This window comes from Phragmites australis, chromosome 23, assembly GCF_958298935.1.
Source record: "Phragmites australis chromosome 23, lpPhrAust1.1, whole genome shotgun sequence".
NCBI lineage: Eukaryota > Viridiplantae > Streptophyta > Magnoliopsida > Poales > Poaceae > Phragmites > Phragmites australis.
The window spans coordinates 622,177-634,201 of record NC_084943.1 but is presented as its reverse complement, the minus strand read 5'-3'; the positions used below and the strand labels follow the sequence as shown (position 1 = coordinate 634,201).

Here is a 12,025-nt window from a genome sequence, read left to right as displayed (position 1 = left end):
ACGAATCAAACTATTGATCACATGAAATGATACGACACGAATTGCTTGATTTGATTTAATCCAACCACAAATGTCCAGAAATTACCGAGAAATCGCCTTCGAAAGATTGACGATGAATCCGACGAAAATCCGAAATTTCCAATTTTTCCCTTTTTCTTCTTTTTCTCTTTCCCCCCCTTTTTTTCCTTTTCTCCTTTTTTTTTCTTCTCTCTCCTTTTTCCTTTCTCTTTCTTCCTTTTCTTCCTGGCTTCTTCTTCCTGCTTCTCTTCGGCCGGCTGCTCTGGCTGCTGGCTTGCCTCTACGACAGTTGCAGCGGCGCAACCGGGGGGGGGGGGGGGGGGCAGCGGCGCACGACGCAAGCAGGCGGCGGCGCCGCGACAGGAGCAGCGCAGCGGCGCACAGCGCCCAGACGCGCGACCACCCGGCGCTCGGCGAGCAGGAGTGGTGCGGCGACGTGCTGGTCCGGTGCGACGGCGGCGCGCGGCGGACGGTGGCGGCGCAGCGGCGGCTCGGCGGCGGCGGGAGCTCGGCGATGAGCTCTGGCGCGCGACACACACACACAGAGAGAGAGAGATGATCGCGAGCGGCTCGAAGTGTCTGGATGGATCGGGTTGAGGACCGATCCATCCGACACTTATCTCTTTTTTTTTAAACAACGAATGGTCTAAATTTATTGGACTTGCTATGGGTCACAAAGTACCCGGAACGGATATATAAATAGTAAAATAGGTTCGTCTCGACGAGATGAACGCAACCACGGTCTCCGATCGTCCATACGAGTAACGGATCAAAAGTCAACTTTTTGGTCAAAACCTTTTTTTTCTCTCTCAAAAAAAAATCAGTATTACACACTCCCAGTGCGAAATTGCTCTGCTGTTTCTTAGACTACTTCTAATAGGATTTTCATTCTCATTAAATAGAACATTATGTTAGCATTTTTGGTGATGTAGCAAAGAAATAATAAAGAGATAAGAAAAATGTTTTATGTGGATGAAATCACTGAGCACTCTTTCTAATATAGTTACGATAACAATATGTTTCCTATAAAACAATAAAATGAAAAATACATTATAAGAGACTATTTCAACCATTAACTAAATATTTCCTCCATTTTTAAATACTTGACAATTTTGATTTTTCACGGTCTTGGATGTGCAACCTTATTATCATTTTCTATTAGAATATAGTTATAATATATAATAAAAATATAATATTATGAATGTATTTTCAAAACAAATCTACACTTATGATTTTTATGTTTTTTCCAAACTAAGTATTTTAAAAGTTATTGATGGTTTAAAAATTTGACCGAATTAAAGTCAAATTGTCAAGTATTTGAAAATAGAGGGAGTATATTTTTACTTATGTCACCCTCTTGGAAACATAACTATGAAATCTCTCACTGTGAGTAGTCTTACCGTAACACAACTTAGGAAAGAAACTCTCCAACGCATGATTTCAAAAACTTGGGCCACGACAGATTTGTTCCTTTTTTTTTTTGTTTCTTGTCTGTTCTCCTCCCATTCTCTCAAGTCTCAACAGCAGGTTCCCTCCCTGTTCCTCCAGCAGGCGGGTGACGCGAGGCTGCACGGCGAGCTGGTCATGGAGGAGCAGCAGGGAAGGGTGGCGCTCGTATCGTATCAGACAGGCAGCCGCGCGCGCTGCGCAGCGGGCGGAAAATTGCGCGGCGCGTGGCGGCGCGGGCAGTCGAGGGAGCTGCCGTGTACGCGGCCGAGCATGGCCATGCTTCAGATTTTGCGAATCGACGTCCCGCCGAGCGGGAGGGCGCGTCGGCGGCCCTGGCACCGGTGAGCATCTCGGCGGCGTTGGGTGTGCTAGCTCCTCCTCTCTCCCACCTGTGCAGTGGCGCGGAGAGCATGGCGGCACGGCAGACTGACCGTCCGGCGTTTCAATCCAACATGGTGGCGCGGCGAGCCTGCCGACGGTGCGGGAGGCTGGTGGAGGCTGTTTAATGCTGCGGGGCCACGAACAGTAGCGATAGACGCTGGGTTTCCTCTCCGGTGCAATTTCTTTGTTTTTTTTTTTTACTCTTCACCACTGAATACAGCTGTAGTATCTGAACATGAACGCGCGCGCACTCACCCCTCACACACGCACCCACTCCACGCACACCTAACGCACGCACATGCTAGCTCTACAACTACACACAGCTTGAAGAAAACGTCCATCCAAAGATCACCAGGACCTATCAAGAATCCCGTAGACGACGAGCACGTCGTAATCCTTTCTGTAGCACCACGCCGGAGAAACTGAAGAAATCCGAAATAAATCGGAACTCCCGTGCGACAGCCGGACTAGAAGCCCGGCTGGATTCGGCACAACCCCGATGCCTTACCATCGTGCTGAAGGCACGTTCTTTGTTGTGTGCATGTGTTGGCTATCGTGACCAGTTAGTTTCTTCAACAAGCTAGCTTATTCTCACATCAGCTCTCATCCTAAATGGACGTGTATTAAATTGATCATGTAGGACCATTGATCATTGTAGAGTACTTGAATGATTTAACTGATCATTAGGTGTTCCTGTCTCCCGTTGGACCCTACCTAGGACTAGCAAAGTCCAAACAAATGCCCCATGTGTACTCCATCCATTTTAATTTCCTTTCTCTTACTTATATATCTTGTAATGTTTTGCACTCTTGTTCTAAAGTAGGAAAGGTGGTTAACTAGGAGGCCTAAACAATTCTCTACTATGAAGAAGAAAATATGTACTCAGAAACTCAAGTTAAAAGAGAACTCAATATGAACCACCAGCCTGTACGAGGTGTGCAGGTAGATTTAATGAACTTTTCTTTTCTTTTCTTTTGCCTTATTACTTTTTATATTTCACTCTTTATCAATTTTGTAAGTAAATGCATGTTACATATTCTCTCTTCAATTCCTAACATATATGTATATTTTGAAATTATGCCATGAGCTTTGGCGTCTATTTAAAAAGCAAATGAGCACACAGGTTCGAGCCTGGAGCAGGGTGGCACCCTTTACCAACCGAGCAAGCATTCCGTCCCATAACGATGGGGGTATCTTCTAAGAATGCTGAGGGCTCGTGGGATGCAGATCTGGCTCAACTAATGATAGTATTTGTATATAATTAGTGAGTATTAACTCATATTAATACATTTCAATTTAGATTAAGGCTTAATATGATAAATTAAGTACTATAGAGTGTATTTATGTAAAATAAATATCATGTTAACACTTGCTTTTTTTATTTCAATCTCATGCAAAATCGGCACTGAGCAACCAAACAAAATCGCTTCTCAACCAGATTGAACATATGCAGCCAACCAAACAAATTGCTACCGCATGCACTCGGCCTGGCTAAGATGAACCTAACTCACAAATACAGGTCAGACTCAAGCATACAGCAACCAAACGCCCCTAAAAGTCTCACTTGGCTGCAAGGTGCAAAAGATTAAAGTTACAGAATAAATGGCCGAAAAGACTACCAAATACCTGCTCCATCATGTTTTGTACCAGGATTTGCCACTGACGCGTTTAATTGACACGTACTGAAAGCAGTCCATCATAAGCAATGCAGTACTGAACCGGAAGAAACCATTTTTCTTTAATAAATTTCACGTTGTTCATCAACTTACCCTACTTGCTGCTGCTATGCATGGGTACAACTTCCTTTCCTTTTTTTTTTCTTCTTTTTGAACTGCATCAGTACAGCTTTCTGGCTCCATAAATTGGCAAAGCATTTCGCTATTTTCCATCTAGACATTATCCATTGCTGTGGATTTGCAACAATAAAGATGCCAATGCCATTCATCATCTGATGGCACAATAAATTTCAGAGTTCTTCAGGTGGCAGAGACAAGATCTGCTAGCGCATTAACAAGAGAAATGAAGAGGATATAGGATTCTTCTGCTGGTCGCGTGATGTGCATGTGCTCTCCTCTGGATTGGATGTGGATGCACCCACAACAAGAGGAATTTTTGGTAGAATTCGATCTTCAGAAGTAAGCAAGCTTCAGGTTTAGAGTTCAGGTCCCAAGCACCAGCAGTAGCATTTCTGAATAACAGACCCAACAGCCAACAATAGATGATGAATCATTATTTAACTTGGGGTTTGCACAATTATATGACTAATCAAGTGCCAGCTAATTTGAGTTTTCAGGCATTTAATCTTTGCCGAAGCAATACACATGCGTGGCAATTAAGTTGAAACAACATTCTGCCGTATCCGACCGTAGTACAGGCTCCTACTGGACTGGTTGGTGAGGAGTCGAAAATCAAAAGTGTAACAGTGAGTAGTATTACTAGTATTGGAGAACTTGATTAGGATGGCCTATGTACTTGTGAGGCAACTTGGGTTGCACTCTACCAGCCATTTTTAAGGTTTAGTAGCATTGTTATCAGAAGTTTGGCATACCGATTGTTGCAGTATTCTTTTTATCTTTTAAAGACTGTTGCTGTGCTATGATTAGTTAACACGGCATAGTTACACCAAGAGAGATTATACTAGAAGCTCTGTTTTGATCCTGAAGCCACCTATCAAACAAGGCAGAAAAGGATAAAGGGACAGCTGTGTAAGTTCAATGCAAGAAGCTAAGCTACTGTTTCTTCGCAAAAGAATATGGCCAAATTGCCAGAAAATAATTCTTCTTTGCTGACAGCAACTCAGCTAGCATTGCTTCCCCCCCCCCCCCCCCCGAGATTCTGTTGGATCAGAACAACTGAAATCTGCTTTAAGAAATGACAAGCTGCTCCAGTATTAGTGCTGAAGTTCCAACTATTCAATTCTTGACTTCGATTATGTGATGCGCGATGCCACTGAAAGAAGTAGACGCAGACGACTTCTTGTTTTGCGTGGAAGCAGACTTCGCTGAAGGGTTGCGTGAAGCAGACTTCGCTGAAGTTGCGTGGAAGCAGACTTTCGCTGAAGGACATGCAGCTAGCGCGGACAATGTTCTATGCGTTACAATTTCTATTTTTTTGACGATTCAGCTTACAAATCCGACCCCCATTAACTGTAGTAGCTGTGTGAAGTCACAGTCTCATTTGAGATCGTACGTACTCATGTTTTTGGAATGATTTTCTCTACAAACAAAAGGCTTGTACAGCGAATGAAATGTTAGTTTACCTCTGAAGACTGAACGAATTGTTCGTGTTCGCCAAACCTGAAACTTTTTGCTAGTAGCACCTCCAATTACAGTCATGCTTACCAACACACTATCTAGTCTAGCTAGCTAGGTTCAGTGATATAAACGAGATAATGGCCGAGCTTTGACGCTTGGTAGCCAGGAAACAAATCGAATTGTGTCGATCATAAATTGTCATTGTCTAGTTCCTTCGTTGCTTACATGCCCACTGTCCAAGTGTCCAGCAGGCGCAATGCAAAACCTTCCGTTAGAATGTCCCTCTGCGACAGGCCGGTCTGCCTCCAATGGTGGTGCAGAGACTCTATTATAGATGAGAGAGAGAGAGAGGGTTGGTGTTGCAAAGATGAAAGATGTTGAAAACCTGCTCGAAATGCCCGGGAAGGTCATCGGAATTTTGGATGTTGTGGCCCGGCCAGCTAGGAGCATGAGCGTGCAGACCGGCCCATGGACAAAACGAGTTATTTGCCTTAAACTCGATTAAACTCTAGTTAGGGTAGGCTTTCCATTAGTTGTGTCACAACTGCACTTATGTGCGTGCCTTTATTTCTGTAGGCAAGAAATTCCACGAAATGTTCTTCACACAAAATCAGTCAAGAGAGCATAAAATTCAAATGAAACCAAACACCTATACTCGTACATACAACCTCCCAAGTCTTACACCATTAGCTGCAACACTACTTGGAAAAGCTTTGCTATAGCTAGCTAGAGACTTCGTCCTAAGCAACCGCCGCGAGTGCGCGCAGCTATGCATGCAACGCGGACCAAGAACGCTGGCATGGGAAGCATGATAGTGTATTTTAAAAAATTCATATTCTTATTATTGTCTATAATATTACTAGCTTTACTAGTTCTATCATTATTAATCTTACTAACTATTGCAACCTTCTTGTCTTTTATTGTACAGCCTATTTTGACCGAATTAACACTTTCTTGTTTTCACTACCAGACATACTTACATGAAAAGATGGCTTATCTACTTTATGCTTCCTGTCTCTAAATGTTTTGCAAACTTTAATCGACCTTCACTAATAACCGATTGTACTTACCGGCGAAACACATTGCAATCATTAGCAGCATGAGTAAATAAATTATGCCATTTGCAATATGTACGTTGTCATAATTCTTCACATGAAAGTATAACATGATGACCAAGTAATCTAATACGTTTCTCTTGTAATAAACTATAAAAAATCTGGTCACACATGTTAAAATGAAATATGTAGTTTTTCTTTCTTAGCCAATTCTTTTGCGGAGATGGTTTCAAAGTTAAACAAACAAATGGTTCAGATTTGATATCAACCCACTCGGCTATACATTTACTTGTACTCATCTTGTTCGATATCTTAGAGTTATCTTCTACTATATTAATGTCGGTCTCTTCAAATTTCAGTCTCGGTCTTGTATCTCTAAATCCAAAATAATCATAAAACTTATGCTCCATTTGTGACCAAGTGTAGACCGAGTGTAGAACAAGTAAAGTAATCCACATAAATATACTGCCTAGTAAAGATGGTATGAGAATAATCCTAACTTGAATGTATTACCATTATCGGCATTCCTATATGACATAATAACTTGGCCGACGAATCCTCTAGTGATTCTACTATCTTTACCCGGGAATTTTGCAAGTTCTTGCACTTTAAAACCCCATGGGCATGGAACCGTATTACTATGACCGCTAATCAACCGTTGGTATGCAATAGTAATCGACTTTTTTATATTCATACTCGAACCTAATTGTTTGCTTACATTATACTCTTTACCCAATCTTTCAGAATCATAAAGCATAGAGTCCATAATATCATATTGGGAAGCAGATAACATAATTTCAGATCGTACCTCTTTTAGCAGGGCATCAATGGATGAAATCGCTTTTATCTTAATGACACCATGCTTTGTCTTCTGATAGCACGGACGTAGCTTCTTCCGATGTTCTTGCAATTCCGCTTCAATCGCGCTATTATCTTCTTTAGATAATTCATTAAGCATAGATTTGTTGCTACTATTTACATCAGCTATGATCGAAACACCTTTATTTCGGTCTTGATCATCAATTGTTTTAGCACGAAATTCAGATGGTAGCACCATAGCTTCCTTTATCTCAAGCATAGCCGTCAATTCGACAGTAGTCGGCTTTTGTTCTTTACTTTCAATTACAACCGGCTTTTCAATTTCTAAAACCGACTCTGATTCCACATTTGAATTATAGGAACTCACAATCTTCCACATTGAATCAATTAATTCTTTCCTACCTTTAGACCCCAAAAATGTTTCACATATCCTATGTGCTTCATCTCTTTTCATGTCAGGTTGCCCCCCGATACTTTTAGACCCTATATGTTGCTCGGTTGTGAGCTGAGTAAACACAAAATCAGCTTGTTGTTCTGGGCTAAAAATATATGGCTTTAGGGTATCACAAGAATATGACGTTGTGGGCTGTACATATGATATATCTTATTGGGGAACATTAAAATAAGTTTCTGGCAATGAATTACAAGGAATACAAAAAATTTGGGGTAGTGTGGGAGATACACTATATGCTACAGTGTTGTATGGAGATACATGCATACTTGCTGAATTCTCATCTATTCGGTCATAATCATCAGTGGCGTATGGAGCCGAATTATACGCATTAGGTGTTGCATATAGTGCTGAAAAAGCATAGGGTGTAACATCCGTTTTAGTGACATATGGTGTAGCATATGGTGATTCAATATAATTGGCCGAATGATCAATATTACTACGGCCATACATCTCATTCATCAGCATAGCTTGTTGTGTAAGTATAAATGGTGAAACACTTGCCGATGAATCAAGAGGTCTAATTTCCTGTTGTACACTAGTAAAATTATTAATATGTGATGGCTCTTAATTATTGGCTAAACCCATCATATCAATTCGGCCGTAATGATTATTCATCGGTATGCTAGTTTGTGACACACTAGGTGATGCAAATATTGCCGATGAATTATGAAGTACAAATTCTTACTGCATGTTACTAATATTATTGAAATTCAATGTACTGGCATTATTCAATATGGTATATTGTATACTATTACCACCATATAGTCCTTACATAGTACTTTCATGACTATAGAACACAAACATAGCAGCATTTACAGATATATTTAATGTACTTGCAAATTGTACCTCAGACGTGGCGTAGATGGATGGCGTGATAAAGTTGTTGGAGTTGATCAAGTCCATATTGCGCCATGACTGAAGAAGTCGATTCCCCAGCGGAGTCGCCAAAATGTGTTCGCACAAAAATATAGATCCTCGTGCCAACACACGAGCACCTCATGTGCAATCAGCAGTGACACGCGCAGGACGTATAACAATGGGGGTAACTATTGCGCTTTCGCGGCAACGAGCGACCGATTTACGAGCAAATCGGCAAAGGATAAGTAACCCAACGAGCAGCACCTAGGAAGCCCAGTTTGGCACTGCGGCAATGAATCTTCATCAGCAAATCGCATCCAGAAGGGACCCCGTCAGGGCACGGTTAGCCGGCGGCTTGTCCTTGGTCATCGAGATCAAGAACGAGTAGCAGCAGGAAGAGGAAGAAGAAGGAACAGGACTACAAGAGCTAGGCAAAAGATGAAAGATAGTATAAATTATGTTTGATCGATTGGTTGATGTCCTCAATCAGCTATGACCCTCTCGTATTTAAAGGGTAGCAGGTCTTAGCCGTAAGAAATCATGACTTCTAATTCAAACCGAATAAGACTTACAGATATAATTCGGCTATACCTACCTGATCTCCAACTTTCTATAACAAACATATATTTTTTATTTAAATACGTAAAACTCCCGTATATCTACCCAAATACGCTTTAATGTAGTTCGGTCTTCTTAGATTCGATCAACTCTTCCATCTGTGCGGAGACCAACTACAGGAATAAACTATGATCACTGGTCGTCTTGTCATTGGTCATAATCACTGATCGTACTCAGTGGTCTGAAATCACTATTTACTGATCTGGAATCACTGTTTATTGGTCGGAGGTTACTGTTCGCTTGCCGGAGGTTACGGACCATCCGGTCACGGTTGCTGTTCGCTAGTCGGGGTACTGTTCACCAGCGAACCAGAAAATTTCTAGAACTGAAATTCTTCCCAGTATGTTAATTTCGATCGTCAACAGAGCGCCTGCATAACTTTCTTATGCAGTTCAGAATCAGACCCAATCCAAACTCTATTCTTGTACCTGAGAATGCCATCTTGTAGAGTAAAATTAGTTACTGCAGAAGCATCCAAAGACAGCTTGGTAATGCGTTCTTGAGCAGAGGCATCATTCTGATAACTCATAATAACTTCATCTAGCCATTGTGGGTTGCATTGAGAAACAACAACACATTGATAGTCACGAGTAACCTTTTTGGAGAGGGCATCAGCGACTTATCAGAACCCTTTTTTAAACAATTTTCTACTGCAGGCCCAAAAGTTTAGTAAACACCTTCTGTTATCAGTGTGTGTTTAATCTCTGTTCACTTAAGTGTGCTAAACTTCTCTGATCTGTATAGATAAGGAATTCTCCATGTTGCAAATATGGCCTCCACTTCTCAACTGCTATCAGTATTGCCAGGTACTCTTTTTTCATATGTAGATAGCCCTTTTGTCCTTTGCCCAAGAGCTTTGCTTATATATGCCAATGGGTGACCTTCCTGCATGAGCACTTCTCCGACCCCTATATCATCAGCATCTGTTTCTATATCATCAGGTCATGTCCGATTGTGAACATGAGATGTATGTGATTTACGGTCCCGTTGGTTTGTAGTGTCAGGATTCAGTGACACAACAAGAAAGGCGAGTCTGAAGTCTGATCAGTGTCGCTGTCGCTTCCAGACTTGATACATCATTGCAACACGCCCTCACTTCCAGATTATCGTCTGAGCAAAACAGACTGGGTTCCTATAGAGATGAAGTGGTAATATGAACCATCAACAACACAAATCCATTGTCGTCTAGTCCGGTTAGGATACCTGGCTTTCACCCAGGCGACCCGGGTTCAAATCCCGGCAATGGAAGATTTTTGTTTCTTTCTCCTATAATATATAATGCTTTTCATATTGCAATTTGCAAGGTCTGAGACTCATGAGCTGCAACAAATTTCTAGATGATGCCTGTTTGTACGCACTGAAGGTTCATTGGCGCTGTTGCATTGGGTTCTTCTCCATAACATCAGTTTTGTTATAAAAAAAAACATCTATTACTCGTTGGTAAAGTCTAACTTTTGAGATGCATTCTTTCGTATAGTCTCAACCATGCGATTGCAATAGGTGGATGCAGTCGGCATGGATGGCACCTAGTGGAGGACTAGGACATTACCGCTGATTGACACGTGTGAGCGATCATCATGTAGGAGGATCTCCTTTGCAGCGTGGCAGGGTCTCGTGTTCTCGCTCGGCCCCATTTTATTTTTTATAATGTGCCGTGGGCCCAAAAAAAGAAAGTAAGCAATGCAATGCCACACACTGCAGGTAAAAAGAAAATCAAGCATCGGTATAATGTGGTGGCAAGGTGGAATTTGAAGCTTCATGTACGCTGTGGGTGGCCTTAAGCAGATGCCCGTATTTTGAAAGAAGGCCACGCATTTTTGGTCAAAACAACCGCAGGATGAAAACCATATTTCGTAGAACCCAAAGGACCAAATTGCAAGAATGGAAAAGTATAAGCTCTCGCTCCACCGCGCCCGCCTCCCCTCGCCGCCGGTATCGTGTCCTCGCTCGTTCGCGCGCGCACTTCTCATGCCGGAGCGCCGCCACATCGCCGGAGATTCGCCGTACTGGTGATCCCCGGAGCAACCACGATGGACCGTCTCCTTCTCTCCCGTCCACCCATCCCCGTCCCGGCGGCCGCCGACGGCGACCTCCTCGAGCTCGACGTCCTCTGGCCCGCCTCCGCCTCGTCCCCGCGCGGCCTTGGCCTCCTCTCCGCGCTCCCGGAGGAGGACGGTAAGAATAAGAAGAAGCGCACCGCGCTGACCGCGTCCACGATGGCGAGGTCGGCGCCGGTGCGGATACCTTCGGATGTGATGGCACGGAGGGGGAGGTGGGCCCAGGCCGGCGTGGGCGGGTGGGAGGACGTCGGGGAGGCCATGGTCCCGCCGCACGAGGTCGTCGCGCGCCGTGCGGCCGCGCACAGCTCGATACTGGAGGGCGCCGGGAGGACGCTCAAGGGCCGCGACCTCCGCCGCGTCCGCAACGCCGTCCTGCGCCGCACCGGCTTCCTCGATTGAGTCGGAGGCGAGTCGTCACGTCGCTTTCGTCATAAATTTTTGACCATTTATTTTCTCAATTGTGGGTTCCGATCCGGCTGTTTTGATTTCTTCCCCTGAAGAGATGGGGATTCAAAGAATTGAGGTGAGGTGACATGAGTGAGCAAGGAGTATAGCACGATGTAATAACAGTGTCGTTCCATTCCATCACATATATATATGCAAATTTTGGCCCTTATATTTGTTCGATTTGCATGCTGTCTTGAGAAACAATTTTTTTTTAGGAGCCATAAGGGGAAGAAATTAGTGGTTGGGTGGTATAGGAAACGTAGTTTCTTATGAATCATAGCGAGTTCTATGCTTATGTTTGGCAATTTGCTAATAGTCCCTGAATTGGGAGCTTCTTGGAATGATTCAGGCCTAAAATGGGTGCCAAAAATGCAATGCTACGTCGATAGCGGTTATGTTTCATACGGAGATAGTAACCATTAGTGTTTGGAACTGTTGAACGAGGGAGGGATTAAGATTATGTGTATTTGCCTTTTTGTTCATAGGATTGCGTTTAGTTCTTTTTTTCTGATAACCTTGTGGAATAAAAGTTAAGTGATTAGGTCTGTTTCTTCAATTTGTTTCCATTTCTAGCATTTGATATTGAAAATTCAGCTCAATAATGTGAAAATA

At 43.0% G+C, this 12,025-nt stretch overlaps 1 protein-coding gene and 1 non-coding gene across 2 annotated transcripts; both read left to right on the top strand.

Moving 5' to 3' along the window:
• The first annotated feature begins 10,080 nt into the window (after positions 1 to 10,080).
• On the top strand, positions 10,081 to 10,154 carry TRNAE-UUC (transfer RNA glutamic acid (anticodon UUC)). Its single transcript has one exon. It is a non-coding gene; the product is annotated as a tRNA-Glu (tRNA).
• Positions 10,155 to 10,739: 585 nt separating this feature from the next.
• On the top strand, positions 10,740 to 11,788 carry LOC133905772 (protein S40-7-like). The gene has a single exon (XM_062347533.1). It carries the CDS (start codon positions 10,937 to 10,939, stop codon positions 11,363 to 11,365), a length of 429 nt encoding a protein of 142 aa, XP_062203517.1. The 5' UTR covers positions 10,740 to 10,936; the 3' UTR covers positions 11,366 to 11,788.
• Positions 11,789 to 12,025: the final 237 nt, after the last annotated feature.

Coding starts and splice junctions, on each gene's coding strand:
- LOC133905772 (XM_062347533.1), top strand. CDS start 10,937: ATGGACCGTCTCCTTCTCTCCCGTCCACCCATCCCCGTCCCGGCGGCC.